Below are 23,153 nucleotides of genomic sequence, written 5' to 3' on the forward strand. Positions count from 1 at the left end.
GAGCCTCCAGCAACGCTCCTCAACCCAGAGCCTTCAGCGACACTCCTCAACCGAGAGCCTTCAGCGACGCTCCTCAACCCAGAGCCTTCAGCGGCGGTCCGCAACTCAGAGCCTTCAGCGGCGGCCTTTAGCCCAGAGTCTTCAGCGGCAGTTGGCGGTCCGACGCCTCTGGCGATGATCCATGGTCTGGTTCCTCAGGACATACAGAAGCGGGGAGGATCAGCGGGCGGTGGGGGTACTACGCCCGGAACCAGAGCCGCCGCCACAGACATTAGTCACCCACCCTACCCTCCCTTTGTGTTTTTGTGGTTGCTTTGTTGGGTTTTTGTTTGCATTCGGAGTCTGCACCTTTTGGGGGGGGGGGGGTACTGTCACATCCTGACCCTAGTAAGATGTCATTTTCTATAGTAGTGTAGGGCAGGGCGTGACGGGTGTTTTTGGTTTATCATGTTTTCTATGTTTAGGTTCTAGTTTGTCTATTTCTATGTTTGGATTGTTTGGGGTTGATCTCTAATTGGAGGCAGCTGATCCTCATTGCCTCTGATTAGAGATCATTAAGTAGGTTTTTTTCTCATTGTGGTTTGTGGGTTATTGTCTTTTGAGTAGTGTGTTGTCCTCTCTGCGGCACGGTTTGTTGTTTTCCTATTTTCAAGTTATTAGTGTATTGCATTCAGTTTCACTTTTAATAAATATATGGAACTACGAAAACACTGCATCTTGGTCCGCTCCTTCGAACAGCCGTGACAGCCTGGGATCGAACCCCAGGCTGTAATGGCGCCACAACACTGCGATGCAGTGCCATACACCGCAGCGCCACTCGGGAGGCCCCAAACCGAACTTTAAATGCACTTTTAATACAGTTTTATTTGATTTAGTCCTATTCTTTAACTTAGATTTTTGGTTGAGCTGGAGATGTGAATCCAATATATTTATTATTAAATTTAGAATTCCATTTTCAACCAAATCTTGAAACCCTAGACATATATTGTCTATTTTTTTGTTGAATCTTGGGATAAATGTATAGGTCCAATGCAGCCATTCTTATCTCAATATCAAATCATTTTTGGGTAACAATTACCTTACTGTGATTGTTTGCAATCAAAATGATCAAAATAATATTTTTAAAAATTGCTTCTTAGCAAAGAGCAATTTCTAGGACTGTATGTGAGTGTCTGAGTGGGAAGGGGAAAACTGAAAACTAGCTCTTATTGGCAGAGGTTTGGAACACTCTTTCTTATTGGTCTATTAACTAATTTACCACCTGGTGATGTCACAAGGCAGGCCAGAACTCCATCCCACCATAACAGGCTGAAATTTCAAGCAGTCTTTCCAAACAGCTCTTACACTAAAATGGCATTATCATAATTTTCACAATTTCACAGTATTATTCCAACCTCATAGTGTGGAAATATATATATATAAAACACAAGAAAATCAAGTTTGACTGCACTGGGCATTTATATAATAGCCATTGATGACTTTCCAAATGCTATATAAGCCTAAATAGCATCATTGATGATATATGATTGATAAAGTATGGTCACATTTCATTTGCTCTGTTAAACCTACCCTTTGGAATGACTTTGATAGCAACAGTGAATAAGTGGAGATTTCTCAATAATCATTATCATGACAGTACATTGGTAATATTCAGTGACAAACATCAAAGCTAAGCAAGACTGGGATTGGGAGGGATAGCTGTGGATAGATCAACTATCCATAGGAAGTACTGTTTTTTTCTTATAGTGGATATTATGTTGAAGATCTGAGTTGTTTTCAAACATACTAATTCAACATTTTATACAAGGTTTGTCTATGTTGAAAATGTGTTACCATGGTGCCATAATCCTGTGGTTGTAATTTCCCTCTCAAAACGTTGATGAATTTAAAAAAAATCCAATGTAGTTGCCACGTGGTTTCTACGTCACAATACGTTGACAAATTATGTTGAAACAACGTTGATTTAACCAGTTTGTGCCCAGTGGGATTTGTATGGTAAATAATGTCAAGTTTTGCCTGGATTTATTTTGGTTTCAATTTAAGTGCAAAGTGACACTGGGCCAAAGTGTATTTTCTTGTGAAATGTTTTCGTTTTGGGGGGTCTACCCTTTGACAAGCTTAAGTGAAATATATTCACACAAATATAAACAAGTAGAAGAAGACCAGCACTGATCTGATCCTATTTGTATATATTCTTGTGAATAATTCACTGAATTTTATCTGCATTAAACTGGCTGCCTTTTTAAATGTTTTTTATTTGTTTTGTTTCCATACCTCGTCAGGCAGTCCTCTAAAAAGCTTGCCTGGACGAACAATGGGTAAATTCTGAACATCGAACCATAGGTCTAATGATAAAACACCATAAATGAGTAGTCTGTTGTTATTGTGTTATACACACACTCTGCAATGACTGTTATGATGTGAATTGAGCTGCACCCTGTGTTGCAGGTGTGTCAGTTTCCTTTCTGCCCAGTAGGTGGGACTTGATGCTTGGAGCATGGACCTTGCTCTCTCTCTCCCGTCACTGTTTCCAATGCGCTATCCATCTGTCTTGGAGCGGTGCTAAAACAACCTGGAACTAACAGCTAACGGCAGCCTGAATACAGCCAGGGTAACCTATACCATGCAGCCTAGAGAGGAGGACAAGCCTGGAGTAGTGATTTTTGAACCATTTCTAATTTGACGGAGTATTTTTTACTATTCTTCGTTCTCGTCTATAAAATAGATGGACATTACCGCAATTGTATCAATTTGACATACCTCCATACATTCACTCGCCCGCGCGCACACGGCATACAATTGCAGTCAGACGGGCTCAGGTTAGGAGATTCAGAAACGCTCAAGGATATTATCCCCAAAAACTTTCAATCATGGATTTATTTTTTATTCCACCACGAATTTGCTGGTGGAGGGTATTGTTTCTTTTGAGCATCTTTCAGGACTACTTGAGCAATATGCTGGACTGCCCGCCAACCTGCAGCTGCTCTCCAACTGAGATCTATTGCAATAAGTCTGACAATGGGAAATTCTTTCCTCTGCTTGCACTGCAAGATACTGGGAACAATGGAAATAACAGCATCGAAGATCTGTTCAAGAACATCACCTCAATGTAAGTATTTCTGCCCACTGTAGGCTATCGTGCATCACATGTTGAGCCCATGTGAACCACAACTGTCCCTGTATTTTATTTGTTTTACTCTCACCGCACCTCCTTAGGTCATATATTCAAGAATGCAAACCTGTGTCTAACTGGTCAGAGATTCAGCTGAGTCTAACACATTTTGTATCTAGAAATCCCTTTCACACGACGTCGTTAGCGTTATAGCCGGTAACCCTGCAAAGCTTGTCCTCCAGCCACAAGTAAAATGAGATATAAGAAAATCGAATTCAATGTAATTGTCCAAATAGACCTGTTGTTGCATTGGCCCTCATATACCCCAAATACCGAATGTTGCTCAAGAGACCCGCGTTTGCCTCTTTTGTAACTGTTTTGCATTCATGTCAGGGACTCAAAGAATTGATCACGTTTGCAAACGTCTGAAAAGGTGGTCTGTACTTAATGAAATGTTTAAATCAAGAGAAAGAAAGAGAGATTTATTTCGATCTGCTCTCAATGTGTAGCCGTGTCATGTTTTATTATAAGGCTACTTGATCATAAAATAATTGAACATTTTAGTCCGCACACTACAATTACGCCACCTCTAAATAATCGTCGTTATTTAGATTTGGTTGCCACCCTGTCAAGTTTGTGTTATCAGCCAGGTAGATTTTGTTCCGATTTGATGTTCCTATTTTTGAACCATGTCACTCACTCATATCAGTGGCTATTCTGATGAAGTACCCGCATATTGATAACATAAAAAGGCAATTTAAGCCTGTTGGGAAAAATAAAATGTCCTTGACAGAACGGTTCCCCTCATTTATTCCCAATGGAAAGCATTTTTGGACTCTATAAGTAATGTGTTGGTAAAAATAGAGCACGGACACTGTTGACATACTTCCCTTTATAAGGCTTTTGTTTTATAAATAAAATGCCATTAGTTCTGGAGAAGAACCATCTCCCCCACCGCTCCTAGCTCTTTCAGCTGCAATTTTAAGCCATTTAGGACTCTTCCTCACAGCATGGTGAATTTGGATTTCACCCGTTTGTATTCCCCTCTAAATGATTCCAAAAGAAAATAGAAGAATAATAGTTTGAGAAACGAAAGAAACAATATAATCAATATAAATATATGGAGAGATTTTGGATCCGGGCCGTTACATCGCAAGCTGAAGAGAATATTTTGGTTGAACAAAACCCCAATTCATTAATGATTCTTTGATGAGATTTGCCAAGGACGAGGGTGCCATGACAACCTCTTTGCTTTGCACTGAATCCACTCAATTTCCATAGCCTGAGAAGTGATGTTTTGCTAAGTGCTTAGGATGTAGACCCCATTTGTGGGTCAAACACATGCATAATTACAACGATCTAATTCTAACAATGCCGCCTGGTTATAAATCGCTAAGCACACTATACAACAAGCACACAAGCACCAGTCAGTTTGTCTTGACTTTGTAGGTGTCATCATTTTAGTGTGCTTGCTTACTCCTCATCCCCTACAAGGCCACTAGAGGGGCTGCTGGCTGTTATTTTACAGAGATGACAACTCTTGGGCATTCGATAGAGCGACACGATTGCAAACGTTATTTTATGTAGGCTACCAGCTTTATCAGAACGTTGGAATTCATTATTCTCTTTTCGTGGCGTGATTTCTGTTGAGCGCTGTCGCAGAGAACCACATCTTATAGCTTCTGCTGTTATGTGTGTAGGAGTCATTCAGCACCCCCTATCACTGGACAGCTCCCACACACTAACTTGGGGTTGGGAGCCGACCGTGTAGGCGTGAAGAGAATCTGCACTAGTGAAAGGCAGAAGTTGTTCCTGCACATACACGATAGATTGTTAACACCGACGCGATATAAGAGTAGACCTAAGGATTTCCTTGAATATACCATGACCTTGAACTAATTGTAAATGTGAAAGCTGTCGGCCTCAATTATAGCTACATTTGTCTCATGGCAACGATGTTCAGAGTTCAAATTTCTCAAATTCAACAATTATGTCGGGAATTGTGTAATAGAATATTCACAAAAAATGTCTTTGGAAGGGTGTGTGTATTGTGATTGTCCAATGATGCAGCATACCTCAAATATAGGATTTATTCAACTTCAATTGAATCCAAGTGTAGGCTTATGTATGTAATGCTTTAAATGTCATATTGCACCAAAACATCATAGATGCCATGTTATTATGTCTGAGTTTCTGCTTCTGACAGGCAGTAGGCCTGGGCTTTAATGGATTACATTGTTGGCAGTATTATTTCCTCCTGAAAATGGCAGGCTAGTATGCAGCATGAGGGGTATCATCCAGGGGCATGGTAATGTCATACTCTGTTTGGAGTGCTCTGTGTGACCAATCTTTCTTCTTCGTTAGGCTTACTGGAGCATGTTTGAAAAAGCTAATCCTTATGGACATTTCTCTAAAACCAAGTGTGTTTGAAATGGATTAGGCTGGGTTGTTTCGCTGCATAGACAATGAGGAGGAAATTATTCTCTTTGAGAGGCACATTTGTTTTAAGACTCGAGCAGCCTCACTCTTTGACCAGTCTTCAGTGTTCACGTTCACAATACAACAGGTGGATGCATGATATAGCCATACATCCGTATGAATTGCAGTCTTTCTGTTCCCTATAGAGGAGGTGCATAGACACGGTTGTGGCCTTTTGCTGTCATAGACATACTGTTGGCATTCAATTTGTGCTGCTCTTTTAAGACAAAGTCCTTCCTATCACAGTGCTATCAGTAATTATAGGGAAAGCACATCTGCTGCCAATCCAAATGGCAACACATAGCGCTTTTTGTGCAGTCTCAAAAATGTTATATTTCCTATTTCCTTTCATTACTCCTTCTCAAGGTTGTGTGTGCGTGTGTGTGTGATTATCTGTCAGTTTACCTCACCTCATATTTTTCCTCTGTGTATACTTTGTCTATTTAGTACCCTAAGAAGAGACTATTTGTTTTCATCAAGAGTATCCATTAGGATAATGGTATTTTCTCTGTACTTAGTAAGGCCAATCTCTGTAGAAGCCAGTTTTCTCTGCATTTTTTTTTAAATCCTGGAATTCAGAGGCTGTGGTCATCTTATTTTAACCGAAAACCACTAGCCTACTATATTGATGGCTTGAAAGATTACTTGAGCGTTATATACACTATATATACAAAAGTATTTGGACACCCCTTAAAATTAGTGGCTTTGGCTATTTCAGCCACACCCATTGCTGACAAGTGTATAAAATCGAGTACATAGCCATGCGATCTCCATAGACAAACATTGGCAGTAGAATGGCCTTACTGAAGAGTTCAGTGACTTTCAACGTGGCACCGTCATAGGATACCACCTTTCCAACAAGTCAGTTCATCAAATGTCTGCCCTGCTAGAGCTGCCTCGGTCAACTGTAAGTGCTGTTATTGTGAAGTGGAAACGTCTAGGAGGAACAACGGCTCAGCCACGATGTGGTAGGCCACACAAGCTCACACAATGGAACCTCCGAGTGCTGAGCGAGTAGTGCGTAAAAATCGTCTGACCTCACTTGAAACACTCACTCCCGAGTTCCAAACTGCCTCTGGAAGTAAAGTCTGCATAATAAATGTTTGTCGGGAGCTTCATGAAATGGGTTTCCATAGCCGAGCAGCCGCACACAAGCCTAAGATGACCATGCGCAATGCCAAACATCGGCTGGAGTGGTGTAAAGCTTGCCGCCATTGGACTCTGGAGCAGTGGAAATGCGTTCTCTGGAGTGATGAATCACGCTTCCCTATCTGGCAGTCCGATGGATGAATCTGGGTTTGGCGGATGCCAGGAGCGCGCTACCTGCCCCAATGCATAATGCCAACTGTAAAGTTTGGTGGAGGAGGAATAATGGTCTGGGGCTGTTTTCCATGGTGCGGCTTAGGCCCCTTAGTTCCAGTGAAGGGAAATCTTAACGCTACAGCATACAATGACATTCTAGACAATTCTGTGCTTCCAAATTTGTAGGAACAGTTTGGGGAAGGCCCTTTCCTGTTTTATCATGACAATGCCCGCATGCACAAAGCGAGGTCCATACAGAAATGGTTTGTCGAGATTGGTGTGGAAGAACTTGACTGGCCTGCACAGAGCCCTGACCTCAACCCCATCAAACAACTTTGGGATACATTGGACTGCGTGCCTGGCCTAATCGCCCAACATCACTAATGCTCTTGTGGCTGAATGGAAGCAAGTCCCCGCAGAAATGTTCCAACATCTAGTGGAAAAGCTTTCCAGAAGAATGGAGGCTGTTATAGCAGTAAAGGAGGGACCAACTCCATATTAATGCCCATGATTTTTGGAATGAGATGTTCAACGAGCAGGTGTCCACATACTTTTGGTCCTGTAGTGAATGTTGAGCCATTTGCTGTCTCTCCACAGTCTCTCCGAAAGCTTACACTTAAGAGAGTGGGAGTTAGCCTGCAAATTTTCACCAAAATGTGGGGAAGCTATGAAAAGGAGGCTACATCTGTGAGTGACCTCACTCCTCCCACACCCCCTGCTCTGCCTCAGAGGAAGATGGAGCACCTCTTTTAAACCAGAGCTCATTAACGACACAGTTGAGTACAGAGTACAGTACATGGAGTACATCTGTGTACAGACTGACAGATGGAAGGACTGTCAGAGTGTTTTCATACATCTTTATTCAACAGAATTAAAAACGATTGAGGCATATAGTATATGTGAGAAAGAGGAGGAGGTGACTGCCATTTTGGAGTGCGTATTTTATGATTGCTGTTGTGGAAGTGTAATCTGTGTAAGGTCCCTTTAAGGCAGAGTGTACCAGTGGACCCCTGCCCGCCCCTTTACCTGGTGAAAATACGGTTTATCATGCATTATGGTTCAGAGATGGTTCATCATCTATTGTTAATCCTTTATCATAATTGATCAACTTACATGTTAAGTGACTGCCAGGTGTGTTATTTCTGCTCAAGTACAACTGTGGACCCTGACTGGTCCGTATCTCTGTGGACAGATCTTTAAACCAACCTGCCGTCTCTCTGCTGAGGTCCACTTCATGAGATCTGAGAGCTGGATCTAGGAAATAAACTGTCATCAAATGGCATACAAACATCTTGAGCTTCAGCTTTGCTTTCAGATCTATAGTTACTGCTAGGCTATCTATGATCCTGAGCTGTTCTCTAAGGATTGGCCTCACAGTGATCCTAGCTGGAGCTAACTCACAGGCGGAACCTTGCCAGTCATGCAGAAACCCAACCGAGTACTCCATCAAATGTCACTTTGTCAGTTGACAAGATCAAGTCAGAAATCACAGCGTACTTCAAATGTTTTGAAGCTGGAGGCGTTTAGCTTTTCCATGGTATAGCAGCAACACATGGTGTGAATAGCATAATATGCATTGAGGTGACAAAGCCACTTCCTGGATGACTGAGAAAGATATAGCGTATGTAGTCCAATCAATTTTGTGTTTAAGAACCACATGATATAAAAACACTAAACATAATGCTATGATGAATGTGGCATGCTCCTAATCGTTTTGTGACGTTGGGTAAATATGAAAACATCACAGTCAAGTACTATAGGTTGGTTATATACTGTAGCATAGCCTTCAGTAAATAAAATGTGATGATTTTATGACAACTTATTCATTGTTGGGGTTGAAACAGTTGCTGTATTTGGTGTTTTCCAACTAGGACAGTGAGCAGTCAGTCCAACAACCCCACTGATGACCTTGAGGGATTGAAAAGCTTTTTGGTCACCATTACTGCTGGGATGGAAATATACCTGCATGCATGACTGACCTTTCATATTGTTCATTATGATTTCCAATAACATTAGCGACCATTGTCCCCTTTTGAAATTGATAACAGAAAGCATACTCCTTCTTGTCTTGTTGTCCACCCCTACTGAAAAGGCATTATGTATTTGACTAGGGCCATTATGCTACTGTCCCCTTCGTGGTACCACCCGTGTGTGTGACCCCTAATGTGCATTATGCAGAGGGCAACCCAGTTTATGAAATAGATAATGGCACAGATCAATTGCAGTGATAGTCTTATATTATAGACCCATGTACTGTATGTCTGTACGTGTTAATGTGACAACTCACACTGTCAAGGTCCAACAAATCAATTTCACAGGTAACAATCTTTTTGTTTGTGTGCTATTTTGGGGCAAGAAATAGTTAGGGTGTACATTATGTTATATGGTATTGATCTTTGAGATCCTTTCTCCTCCAACGTGTTTCCCATTTATATGAAATTGTTCAGAACACGATGTTCACTGTACTAGATGGACAGGTCATGTGCAACAGTGCTTCTGTACATCATGCTTACTGAACTTTTGCAACTATTATTCTCTCAATTCACGGAATGCATATGCACTGTATTGAGTCCCTGGGTCAATTCTTGCAACCATTCGCCTCTCAATTCACGGAATGCATGCATTGAGTCCCTGTTTCATTGTTTTTGCATTCCTGCCTGTTTATTAACATGATCAATGTCAGTCTCGTTTAACTCTCTGACCTCATTGGTATGTGCATTCCCTCGTGTGGAGAACTCTTAATTGATCTATTGTAAAGAATGAATGCACATACAGTCTGTGACAATGCATCTGATGGCTTAAACACATTGTTGTATAATATAGTGTAGAGTTTGAATCAGCAGCATCTATACTGAACAAAAATATAAACCCAACATGCAAAAATTTCAAAATTTTACTGAGTTGCAGTTCATAGAAGGAAATCAGTCAATTGAACTAAATTCATTAGGCCCTAATCTATGGATTTCACAAGACTAGGCAGGGGCGCAGCCATAGGTGGGTCTGGGAGGGCATATGCCCACCCACTTGGGAGACTGGCCCACGCACTGTGGAGCAAGGCCCAGCCAATCAGAATGAGTTCTTCCCCACAAAAGAGCTTTATTACAGATAGAAATACTCCTCAGTTTCATCAGCTGTCCGGGTGGCTGGTATCAGACGACCCCGCAAGTAAAGAAGCTGGATGTGGAGTTCCTGGGCTGGTGTTGTTAAACGTGGTCTGCGATTGTGAGACCGGTTGGACATACTGCCAAATTCTCTAAAACGACGTTGTAGACGCCTTATGGTAGAGAAATGAACATTCAATTCTCTGGCAACAGTCCTGGTGGACAATCCTGCAGTCATCACGCCAATTGAAAGCTCCCTCAAAACTTGAGACATCTGTGGCATTGTGTTGTGTGACAAAACTACACATTTTAGAGTGGCATTTTATTGTCCCCCAGCACAAGGTGCACCTGTGTAATGATCATGCTGTTTAATCAGCTTCTTGATATGCCACACCTGTCAGGTGGATGTATTATCTTGGCAAATGAGAAATGCTCACTAACAGGGATGTAAACAGCATTAGAGATAAATAAGCTTTTTGTGCTTATGGAAAATGTCTGGGATCTTTTATTTCAGCTCATGAATCATGGGACCAACACTTTGCATGTTGCGTTTATATTTTTATTCAGTATATATAAATAGCACTAGAAGACTGTGTTTGTGTGTGTATGTGCCAGACAACTAACTCTCCTGCTGAGATGATGAGCAAATCACAAAATGCTCTGCCAGCCCCTTGTCTTCGACTGAGACCTTTTCTTGTATATGTTACTGGCTCCTACGTTACCAGTTCCTTAACTGGAGGTGTAAAGACTATGAATAAAATTATGGAGATTAAATTAACTACCTACTGTAACACTAGGGAAAACCAGTGTCATAATGGATATTTTTGTATAAGACACTGTAGGGCTTTATCTATGTATTTTTGTCCTCAGAGATGGGATGTACCTTCATGTTCGTTAAACTAAAGATTAACAATCTTTGGTTGGTTGGTTAAATCTGGCCTTATCCAATTCTTGTTTCAGTGTAGATGAGTGGGTAACAATACTGGCACTCCTCTCTGCCATTGAGCCATCTACAAACAGTGGCTGCACTCTGTGAGGAGCCTCAGCCTGCCTTTCAAACAATGTCTCCAGACCGCTTTGAAATATTGATCAATCCACCCTTTCTCTCCCCCTTAAACACTGTATATCTTCTGCTGTTACTCACTGATTGTTTTTACGGAGACATACACAATATATTTCCAGTATTTCATCATGTGACAGCTTTAGTAATATGTTGTTCATGTGACTTGTCTGGGGGGGAAAACAAATTAGAAGTCTGGATGCACTTTCGTTTCTCTGGTTCCTAATAGAAAATGATTATATGGGAATCTAATGCAATAACAATGATACTGAACACTTGTGATCTAATTCTCAGAAAAAAGCGTTGTGGTGATTGTTACAATGTTTCAATCATTTGTATGAATAAGGTAATTTCTTTTTTCCCGAGTTTTCAGTTTCAGTTTTAGTCCCTCCCAATATCCCCCCCCCTCTCTCTCTCTCTCTCTCTCTCTCTCTCTCTCTCTCTCTCTTCCCCTCTCCCTCTCTCTCTCCCCCTCTCCCTGCCCCCCTTCTCTCTCTCCTGGTTCTTGCTTATATTTTATTCATTGCAGGGCCAATGAAGCGCCTGATAGACTGTAGAGCACAGTGGATGATCCTGAGCAGTTCATTTCTTGGTTTAGTTGGCAGCTGGCAGATTTACGGTGGCACAGCCTTCATTCTGCATGCTATCCCCAGACCTATGGTTCTAAAGATGTCTGAACACATCACTGAAATGACCTCCTCACTGACCTGTATATTTCAACCCTATGCAGAGGTAGGAAAAAGGACACTTTCCAGGACACTGCAGCAGTTAGGGCAGTTCCAATGGTGTATGTTTTATGCATGTAAAAAGTATCCTTGTGAAGTGACCTCCCAAACGTATTAAAGCACTTTATGATGGAACCTTTAGAGTTTGCGAAGATCAATGGCGGCTGCTGTCTTACGGCGTCTGTTTGAACCTGAAGCAGTAAGGTGGCGGTGCCTGTGCTGTGCTGTGCTGTGCTGGGTGGATATCTGTGCAGACACCCCCGTGGCTCTGTAGTGCTCATTGGTATGCAGCAAGAGCCAGTGGAATATCTCAGGAGGCAGGAGGCACCTGCTCAGCTCACACCTTCTACTTGTTCCTCACTTTCACTTTATACTTCACATTCTGGTGGTGGGGGGGGGGCTTCCAAGGAGGCCTTGTCTCTCTCTTAGGAATGCTGGAGTTGCTTTAGCTATACATTTGTGGGCTGCTGGTATAGATTGAGATATAACTGCTACTTTGAGACACATGTTAGGGCATATTACTGTAGGTTGAAGTCTAATCGAGAGTCCCTGACATTTTATGTCAATGTTTGGGAAAGGAAATATACTTGTAGTAGTATAACAGTATTCCCTGCGGTTTGATAGCCATAAACAAAATGATATGAATATAATAAAGGTATCCACTGTTTTCCCCCACTATTGTTATAGAACATATATTTCAGTGTTTATCCCTATCCTCAGTTCTAAAGGAGGCTGCTAAGCTGTTGTTCTTGTTAATGAAAAGTTTTCTAGCTGTCAGACCGGTGTCTTGACCTCCATTTATTTTATTGAAACCATTTTGGGCTGGTGGTCAAGAGAATGGCTAAGGTCCAAGGATGGGATGTCTCATTGCCCAGCTGATATTAGGAGCACGTAAACAGCTATCTCACCATGACAGAATGAGACCAGGAAGTCATTCTGGTGAGTTAGTTTCTATTGATTCAACTCCAAAGTTCCCCTGGCCATATTAAAACGTAACCAGTGCCTTGACAAATCAGCAGGGCAGCCTACTAGATCGGTGTACAGCTAGAACAGATCTGTGTACAGCTAGAACAGTCACGACAGCCTTCCTTGTTGCTTCACCTTCTATATGGTGTAAACAACCGTGCATTGGCTGGCGTTGGCGAGCAGAGTGACACTTCTCTCTCTCAGGCGAGACTGGGGCCCGGAAAGTAAAGGCCACACAGAGGGTGTGGGTGGAGTGAGTGGAGAGTGTTCCCAGACAACGTGACATGTGTTTTAATGAGTCTGGAGAAGCTTCATGTCCTCTGCATGAATAAAGAGCTCCTTCACCAGCCCCTTCCCCACCCCTTGACCACTCTCTCCAACCCTCTCATCTAAACAGGAAGGAGAGAGGCACACATCAAACAGAAATCTAGTGAATAATAGCAAACACTTCTTTACCAAGTAGGTATCTTATTTGTTCTTATTAACATAATACTTGTGGTATTTCAGTGATGAGAATACACATCTAATATACTTTGAGATATGATTCAGAGAGTTGTTCTCAGTACATCGCTTTATTTACTATTTACGTTTTCTTTGATTTGCTTCACTGTTTATTCCTGTCAATTAGTCTCACTAAGTATTTCCTGTTCAGTGCATTTGCTGTTGTAGAGGCAGTTTTAGACTAATGTACTGTGGTGGTTGTTCAGCTCTTTTAGGCCACTCTCAGCCTACAAAATGACCTGTCTGGCACTGTTAGCCAGACCACAGCATTTCCTGTGTTGTTTGCTAACATTTAAATGCGAACTTGTGTTTTCAGTAACACTTTACGTGACACCCATTGTCATGACACATTATAATCAAGCTATAATTAAGCAATAAGGCACGAGGGGGTGTGGTATATGGCCAATATACCACGGCTAAGAGCTGTTCTTACGCACAATGCATCGCGGAGTGCCTGGAAACAGCCCTTAGCCGTGGTATATTGTCCATATACCACAAACCCCCAAGGTGCCTTATTGCTATTATAAACTGGTTACCAACTTAATTTGAGCAGTAAATATCAATCAGCATTCAGGGCTCGAACCACCCAATTTATAATATGTCTTGTACAACGGGTGGGTCTAATCCTGAATGCTGATTGGTTAAAAGCGCATTTCAGCCGGTGTCTATTCCACAAGTTACCACCAGCTAAATCTATGACGTTAAAATGCGTATTTACTCTGTTCCATCTGACTGCGCAATCCACTGTCTCATCAGCCCAGCCAGGCAATTTATAAACTTGATCTCCACTATAAAAAGCATCTAGATATTATCTCACATTTCTTTTAGACTAACATTTAGTTTTCAACAGCGGAGATTTGTATAAACCTTACTGTCTGTCTCTCGACATTTGCTACATTGTTTCAATATTCAAATTCGATCTCCAGCTATCCTATAGTAATGAACGTGTCGGGGTCGGGACGAGACAGACAAGCAGCGTTTCTCAGTCAGTCGAAATCATGAATCAGCAGGCATCATTTCTATGGATATATACAAAGAAATGTCAAATGAAAAAAGGTCAAAATGAAACGAAGTGCATTTAGTTTGCAGTCTTTAAAGCTTCAGGGTATGAAGTGATTGTGTTAGCTGTGTTGTTGGCTAGCTCCTCTGAACAACAGTGTCCTGATGAGAGAACACATTTTCTATAGATACCGAACAAAAAGACTGAACGACTGGGTCGCGTCTCTAGCAACCGATATGACATGGGTTTTAATGACAACAGTGTCCCGATGAGTGAGCACATTTTCTATACCAGGTGAAGATGCGCCTCATTAGCTCATTGTTATGGATGTATCCAAATAAATGTCACTAGAAAACAGCTTAAACAAATGCAAATGCAGCAACTGTTCTATTCTTTTTGACATTTGACGTGACTGTAAGTTAGCTGTAGTTGGCTAGCTATCAAGCAAGGGATAAGAACATTGCCAGCCAGTATGGCAATAGAACTTTTAGAACAAACGACTGGGTCACGTCCATAGATACAGAACAAAAAGACTGAACGACTGGGTCGCGTCTCTAGCAACCGAACCGATAGAACGAACAACCAGTCAGCTTGGGTAGCAACCCTAGATTTGTGTCGGGACTATATCTTGTGGAAGGATGAAATAGCATGAATAAATTAATCAAAATAATGTTTTTAATTAAAATATGTCAATTATTATTTGAATATGTTGTTACCCTGTTGTATAAAAGTGATAATGCCCTCGAAGCCGGTGTTTGGAGGATATATTGGCACGGTTTGCTGGCCCCAGACGAAGTCTCAGGCCTGACAACCCCCGTGCCAATATATCCTCCAAACACCCGCTTATCGGGCATTATCACTTAAATAACAACTGACAGAACTTGTCATAACCTGTCGTAATATGGTCATAACACTGTCATGACCCCCCATATATTTATACCTGTTGTGACATATTTTGCATTTTTAGTAGCTGGTTATGATACCTACATAAGAATGTCAAAACCCATATTTATTTAAATGTGCATTTTCCCTACCAAGAAGTTTCCTTTTGTTTGAAATTTTGTTTCTTAAGTCCTTGGTTGTTGTTGTAAATGAATTCTTTACAGTCTTGTTTTTTTTCTTCATATTTTAAATAACTTGTCGAAAATACACTTTATCACACTGTCAAGAAGCATTATGACCACCCTGTGTCACTTTACTTATACTAAGAAAATACACTTTATGACATTGTCAAGAAGCGTTATGACCATGCTGTGTCACTTTACTTGGACTAAGAAAATACACTTTATAACATTGTCAAGAAGTATTATGACCATCATATATGCCAGATAGGCCTATCACGTACATGCCCTTATATCAGTCATCAGTCAAAAAGAGGGTGTCTTGTCCTGCTCCTGAAATCTGTTCCTGCATTCATCCCAGTCATCCACAGCAGAGCATTGGGGTAGGTTAATGTCTGACATCAATGTGTGCGCAATTACAATGATCATTTAACATGGTAAATAAAAAATATAACATAAACATACTGTTGTCACTTAGGTTATGTTGTAATGGAATGTTTTGCCTTGTGTGGTAGGTTTTGTGCGTTTTGACACTCTTATATAGGTGTCATAACCAACCATAAAATAACTACCATGGCAGGTTTTGCAGGTTTTTACACTCTTGTGTAGGTGTCATAAACAGCCATAAAATAACTCAAAAACGTGTCACAACAGGTCTAAATATACTGTATGTGTCATGACAGTGTTATGACCATAGTATAACAGGTTATGACAAGTTATGTCCGCTGTTATAGCACATTATGACATGGTTATGATCGTGTCATTACTTGACACCCAGCGTTAAAACATGTTAAGTGTTACCATGTTGTCATTAGATTTGTCTAATTTAATTTAGCTACTTTACCTCTCTTTCAAAGGGACCTTCATGTGCTGTATGTGTGACCATAGCTGGTGTCACTTTCGACAATCAGCAAGCCGTTCTGTACTTCTGTACTTCTGTTTCCCTGCTTTGAAAAGTTTGAAAGGTCTTTGTGCAGTTGCTCTCCTTTGCGAGTCTGAGTTTTGTCTTTACAATATTCATATCTCTGTTGTCTGTTTGTAGAGTGGTTAACCCAAGGTATTTTTTACTTCTTCCAATTGTACTGGTATGTCAAGTCATTAAGTGATGATTTAGAATTATTTAACAGTAATTTACCTTAATTAAGGTTTTAAAATTGATATGGGTGCAGCACATCAACAATGAATATTTAGTTCAAGTTCACTCATCACAAATTCGTCAGGATATCTTGTTTTAATTCATTCGTAATTGCTTTGGAAACTCTGAGAGCGCTGTGCGGTTACCGTTTCCCAAATAATTACAACTGTGTCACCCAATGGGGCGTTTGAGACTGGTAGGCCTAATTGGATTGCAATTTAAATGACTTTTTAAGTGTTTCAAACCTACAAAATACAATATATTACATTTAAGAGTAGTGATTATATTTCAGACTGTGAGTCATTATAATGCAATAACAGCCACAGCACAAGCAACATTACACTATGTTCTCATTATTCTATATGACTGTTAATGTATGCAAATGAAAGGATTTCCTATTGCATTTTGTATAGTTTTCCTCCATTCCCCGTAACAGGTTTCACCAAGTAGAGGCACCATCTGTAGACTAATATCTTATCAAATGTGTGATCAGTTCAAAGTGCATTAAAATCTATTTGGCTGAGCAGAGTCTGGATGTGTGACTGACCGATAAAGCAATACATGAGAAAATTGAGGTTATGATGTAATCACACCTTTCTATTGGTCTATTCATAGGAAAGGGAGCGCACCCAGTGCCCCAGACCCCTTACGGCTTCACCAAATTGCAAAAAAAAGTCACCAATAATTTGACGTTGGCATCTGTAGCGGTGAAACTGCCACGTCCGTTTGCAATATTACAACAACAAAGACGTTACTTCAAATAGCGAACACTGTTTTAATTCCATCAGACATCATTGAACATGTGACAGAACAGCAGAGTATGTACAATGATTTTTTTTTGCCACTACGCTGGAGCTCCTCTTCTCCGGCCAGTAGTGTTGTTTCCCCTTATACAGATCTCAGCTTTGAAAATCACCTGGAAAGGTGTTCACGTTTGGATACGGGGCTAATCCAGATGGTAGTAGAACTTTGTTGAAAACACACTAGTATCAGATTATGCTGAAGTGATTTCTTATATATTTTCTGAACTGTGTGTGTGCGTCAGTAGAGGAAGGGGAGGATCATCCTAATGATTTTCATAAAACATCCTTTTAGATAAAACAATACTAAATATATTAACATGTCACCAAATAACTCATTAAAATACACTTATTTGCAATGAAGGGCTACAGAAGCCTCAACAGCACCCTCTAGGGTAGCACCATGGTGTAGCCGGAGGACAGCTAGCTTCCATCCTCCTCTGGGTACATTGACTTCAATACAAAACCTAGGAGGCTCATGGTTCTCACCCCCTTTCATAGACTTACAAAGTAATTATGACACGCTACAGCTTGCTAGCACTGCAGTGCATAACATTTGTTGAGTAGTTGACTCAAAGAGAGAGAAAGATTATTTTAACAATTTTTAACAAATGTATTTCTTCAAAGATTAAGGAGAAGCAGCAGCAGAGAGAGAGAGAGAGAGTTTACTTTTCACTTAATTAGCTAATGCAGCTAATTTAGCATACTCAACAACCTGACTCAAACAGGGAGGAATGCTATTGATGTTAGCTAGCTGGCTAAGGCTATGCAACACTGCAATTTTTCCAATGAATTTGTATTTTATTTATATTATTGTTATTTTACCGGGGTCCGCCAGTGTAACTGCTAAACTGCTTGCTGTACACTGTACTGCGTGATTGTACACATGGATTGGATTGTGAGGGGTTACTAATGTGTTAGTTCTAATTTGTTGACTATACCATTAATATGGTGACAACGATGTCGGCTGTGTATCGGTTAGCGGTTGGCAGTTGTGCACTGACGTCCACAAGCGAAGGGAAAAGGTGAGGAGGACAGGTAGCATATGCTGTATGTGGCTGCTATGAAAGTGGATTGTGTGTGTGGGTGTTCAGGGGTGTATTCATACCTCAGATTCTGTTGCAAAACATTTCCTAAACGTAAGCGAACAGAACGAAACGGGGAGGGACCTACCTATCAATGTTACATTGAGCTGGGTGAATGGAATATGAATGACAGACATCCAATATCATGTAATATAAATAAGGCCATGCTCATAAAAATATATATATAATACTCCCTAATCCTAAATGGCATCGACCGTCATTGGTGTGCGTGTGTGTGGTGTATGCCTGCCTGTTTGTGTTTGCATGTGTTAGTGCCTGTATAATATTTTTGTAATATTGTTTTTAGTATGATAACCATATCAAATTCTAGTATGCAGATCCGGAAACTGGTGATAAAATAGGTGCACCTAGAAAGAATGTCTATTCAAACCCTGCCATGATTCTCTTTCTGCATCTAACCCACTGAGGGTTTTGGACATTGTGTGATCAGTGTTCATTACCACTTCCCAGTGGATGCTGAGTACCAGACCTAACAGTACCATCTGTCAATACAGTTTGCAATGTGAAATGTGTGGGCAGCGGAAGCGGCAGCGGCATACATTGCAGGGCTGTGGCACTGTAGAGACTGAATTCAAGCCAGGCTCATGGCTGCTCCTGCCTGGTGGAAAAAGCTCTTTTACATACTCCAGAGGAAGGTATGCTGATAGTAGGTCTATTGAGAGAGAGGATGGAGGATTCAGCACTGCTCCTGCCCTCATTCTCAGTCAGCACACAAATTCACAAAGCCACCCCCCCTTCCCTTTCTGCAGTGCATACACTGTACCAATACCCTTAAGAGAGGTTCTCCCTGCTCAGTGCTATACTATCCCTGCAGATCTACCTAATTAAATTCTTCAAAGTAAAAGGATCGTCCAGCACAGTGGCATCATGCCCATAGGGGGCACAGGGGCATGCCCCCCCCCCCCCCCCCCCCCCCCCCGCTGTTTCTCTGTAATACTTCTAGCCACCTAGACATTTTATGAAGCTGACTTGAGCTAGCCCAGATAGGTTCCCAACCTCATAACTAGCAACCAAGAAGCCATTTCAGGCTATCAATCAAGTTAGAGTAGCTAGCTTGTCTTAACTGGCATGCCTGCTGGCAAGGTTGGTAGACTTTAGAAAAAGCAAGCAATTACAAAATGTAATGAATAAGACTCACATTCCTTTAAATATTTTACCCAGATTTTAGCAGAGATGCAGAGAAGCATATTTACTGTCTTTAAAGTACCACCAGTCATGAGGATACAGACAGCTCAACTTTTCATATATTTTTGTACATAGAATTAAGAATAATGATTATGGCTCCAGATTGCAGGAAAAAGCTGTTCTCCAGTTTACAGACAGGGGGCCTAGCCCCCCTCCAGTCCACCCCCCACCCATCTTCATGTACTTTGCGCCCCCTTTGATTTGTGGGCTGCCACATACATAATGTATGTAGGATTTTAATTTGACCTATATTGTCACAGCAAAATAAGCAACAGGATTTGAATGTTTAAACCATAATGTTGCTTGGATGGTGGTTAGGCTATTAGCTGGCCAAAGTTAGGCTACAAGAAAAGTCAAATACTGTTAGTGTGGGTTTTCAGTGAATTTATGTAAATCACGAAGCTCATCTGCATTTCCTGCGATGCAACAAAAGAGTGATCAAATGAAGATCCTACAGCTGTACACACACCACCATGTTTTATGTTGAAATGGAAGATTAGTAATAAACTGGTCCTGTTTCAGGGCATCTACTTATAATTTGTTTCGTTTCTAGACATTATATGGTGCTACCCCACACATCCAGGAATAAGTATTGCTGCAATTGTAAATCTCTATGAATTATGATTGTAATGTTGTGTGTGGGCTGTTGTGTGTGGGCTGTTGTGTGTGGGCTGTTTCCTTTTCATAGATCTTGACCAACCTGAACGTCTGAGGTTCCACTATGTTGAGAATAGGCACTGAGGAGATGGAAACATGTCTCATGTCTGCACAGTGAGCGTCTGAAGGGAGGACAGTGATCCCAGATCCCAGCTCACCTCTCCCTCCCGCCCCTCGCAGCCCCTCCCAGGCGGCTGCCTATCCCCTCCTAGGGGTGCCTTTGTACAGAGAGGGCAGACCCCTGTTGAATTATTCATCTATTCATGAGGCCAGGGTTATTTCTGTCCGCTGTATTGACAGACATGCCATGCTTGTCTTATATGAGTGGAGGGGAGGTGGAGAGGAGGGTAGATAGTGTTTTGTCCTAATGTGTGTCATCCTCAGCCCCTGTGCTCTGAGTGAGGCGGAGGGGTCAGTGCTTCAGAACACCAAATGACTTATCCGCCGCTAAATATACAGAGCTGTCGTATCTTGAATTTCTATCAGTTTGTATGAAATGCTGCTGGTGTATGCTGGTGTGTTGAATGCACTGCATACAAAGAACAGAGGTACTATGAAAACTGTTGAAGAGTTTTTGGGCTTTATGAAACACTACCATATTTCCTGTTGTGTTCTGAAGGGGATTCTTCCACACAATGCTATGGGGCGATTCCATGCAAGCGGGACCAGAATTTGGGGTATCAGATTGTTCTGGCAATTAGCTTATTTTTAGACATATTATTTGTAACAATATACTCTTCAAACACATCATATTTCCAGAGTGTGCTCTCTGGTACTTTTAATGATATGACCCATTTTAAACATATACATTGACATTATAGGTCATTAACCAATCACAGCCCTCCTTTAAGATTGCACATTCAGCAAATCACCAGCAGTGAGAGTCCCCTTTAAATGCATTTTCCCATTCACTGTGTTGGTGGTGCACATAAAATGTATCATAACTTTAGAATTAGCAGAGAGCCCACTGGAAATGGTATGTACTTGTGGAATATATTGTTATATGTCTTAAAAGGAACAACATCAAAAAGGGTGGTTTTGAGATATTATATTAATATCTTTAATGTTGAACAAATTAATGTGAACATTTTGTATTTCAGAATCATACTCCATATGTTAAAAAACCCTATAAGGAGGATAATGACAACAAGATGTTGTCTGTATCATGTACGTTTCACAGATCATAGGGTCTGAATAGGTCTAAAAAGCTCATAAAATGGCCACTTTCATCATGATCTTCTCACAAATGGTTTGTGACACAAATGTCAAAAGCATTTAAAACACCCTTCCTCCCAATGAAGTTTCTATGTGAGATTTGCCAGGATAATCTGTGATACCAGTCTGTGATTGCCAGGATAATCTGTGATACCAGTCTGCGATTGCCAGGATAATCTGTGATACCAGTCTGCGATTGCCAGGATAATCTGTGATACCAGTCTGTGATTGCCAGGATAATCTGTGATACCAGTCTGCGATTGCCAGGATAATCTGTGATACCAGTCTGTGATTGCCAGGATAATCTGTGATACCAGTCTGTGATTGCCAGGATAATCTGTGATACCAGTCTGTGATTGCCAGGATAATCTGTGATACCAGTCTGCGATTGCCAGGATAATCTGTGATACCAGTCTGCGATTGCCAAAATAATCTGTGATACCAGTCTGCGATTGTCAGGATAATCTGTGATACCAGTCTGCGATTGCCAGGATAATCTGTGATACCAGTCTGCGATTGCCAGGATAATCTGTGATACCAGTCTGCGATTGCCAGGATAATCTGCTCCCGCTGGCATGGAATCGCCCTATGATGCTTGCCCAGGAGAGGGCGGAGTTCCCTGGTCTTATCCATTGCCAGTCTGTCCATTATTAGTCACATAACGGCTCTTCCTCCCCTGATCATAGTAATCCATCCCTGTTGTTTTATCCTCCCAACATTCTTTCATCATAACTCAGACACATACCTCTTATTTTCCTCAGACTGCTCCCTTCCTTTCAAGCCTCAAGATAACCTTTTCAAAGTAGCTTAATCCCTTTGAGGGGAGAAATACCCCCTCCTTCAACGCGGCCCTTTAGAGGCAACATTGAGACGACTGCGGGGCAGGGGAACAAAGGCGATGCCTGCTTAAAAACACGTTAAAGAACAAAGAGCTGGAAAGAAGAGTTTCTTAACAGCAAGGCCCTCATAACACCACTCATAAAATATACTGTGATATTCCAATGACTAGGTCTGTGGTACTTACATTTAGATGTGAATCAAAGCACAGCCTATAGGTTCATTGAAGGCAGTTCTTGAGCATTCTACATCTCTATCGTTTATATTGTAGATGTTACCAACTGCAGATACCGTGTGTGTGTATGTGCATGTGTGTGTGGGTGCGTGTGTGTGGGGGTGTGTATGCACATCTGCATGTGTTACTGTACCCGGTGAGCTTGTAGGGCTTAGGTGGCCTTTGAATAGTGATGCATTAGTATTGATAATGAGGCATCTCCTGATTCTCTACGCCAGGGATAGAAAAGACTGTAAAAACACCAGGAAATCAGTTCCAAGTGATTTTTATTTTGGAACTCTGTTCCCAAGTATTCCCACGCATAATAGAGAGAACCTTGACTGTATACAAATGTAAGCAAGGCTTGAAATTATTCTGTTTGAGTCAAATATTATATCTGTTTGGGCTTTTTGCGGTTCATTTGCAGTCTACAAATTATTAGTAATTATGTTCCGGCCCCCCAAACATCCGCTCAAGAATAAAATCGTCCTTCGGCTGAATCTAGTTGATGATCCCTGCTCTATGCTCACCTTCACAGAGGCTGACTACAGTAACTGCACTGTCAAGAGTAAATGCTGCTGGCATATTCACAGTGTTAGCTAATGGAGTGGGGGTCACGTTGGTGTGTAGGGAGGGGGAGGGTGCAGGGAGGGGAGCCGTCAATCATGCCTAAGCCTCTACAGTGCTGACGAGATCCT

The 23,153-nt window shown here is 41.4% G+C and overlaps 1 protein-coding gene across 7 annotated transcripts in view; it reads left to right on the plus strand.

Annotated features, from left to right (window-relative positions):
- The first annotated feature begins 2,358 nt into the window (after positions 1–2,358).
- ntrk3a (neurotrophic tyrosine kinase, receptor, type 3a) overlaps positions 2,359–23,153 on the plus strand; it is a 254,558-nt gene continuing 233,763 nt past the window's right edge. For all 7 annotated transcript variants that reach the window (XM_029757958.1, XM_029757959.1, XM_029757961.1 and 4 more), the window contains exon 1: positions 2,359–3,109. In XM_029757958.1, the coding sequence (XP_029613818.1) occupies positions 2,871–3,109 (239 nt within the window). In that variant the 5' untranslated portion in view covers positions 2,359–2,870. The remainder of the gene's footprint in view (positions 3,110–23,153) is intronic.

This window comes from Salmo trutta, chromosome 7 (assembly GCF_901001165.1).
Source record: "Salmo trutta chromosome 7, fSalTru1.1, whole genome shotgun sequence".
NCBI classification, from domain to species: domain Eukaryota; kingdom Metazoa; phylum Chordata; class Actinopteri; order Salmoniformes; family Salmonidae; genus Salmo; species Salmo trutta.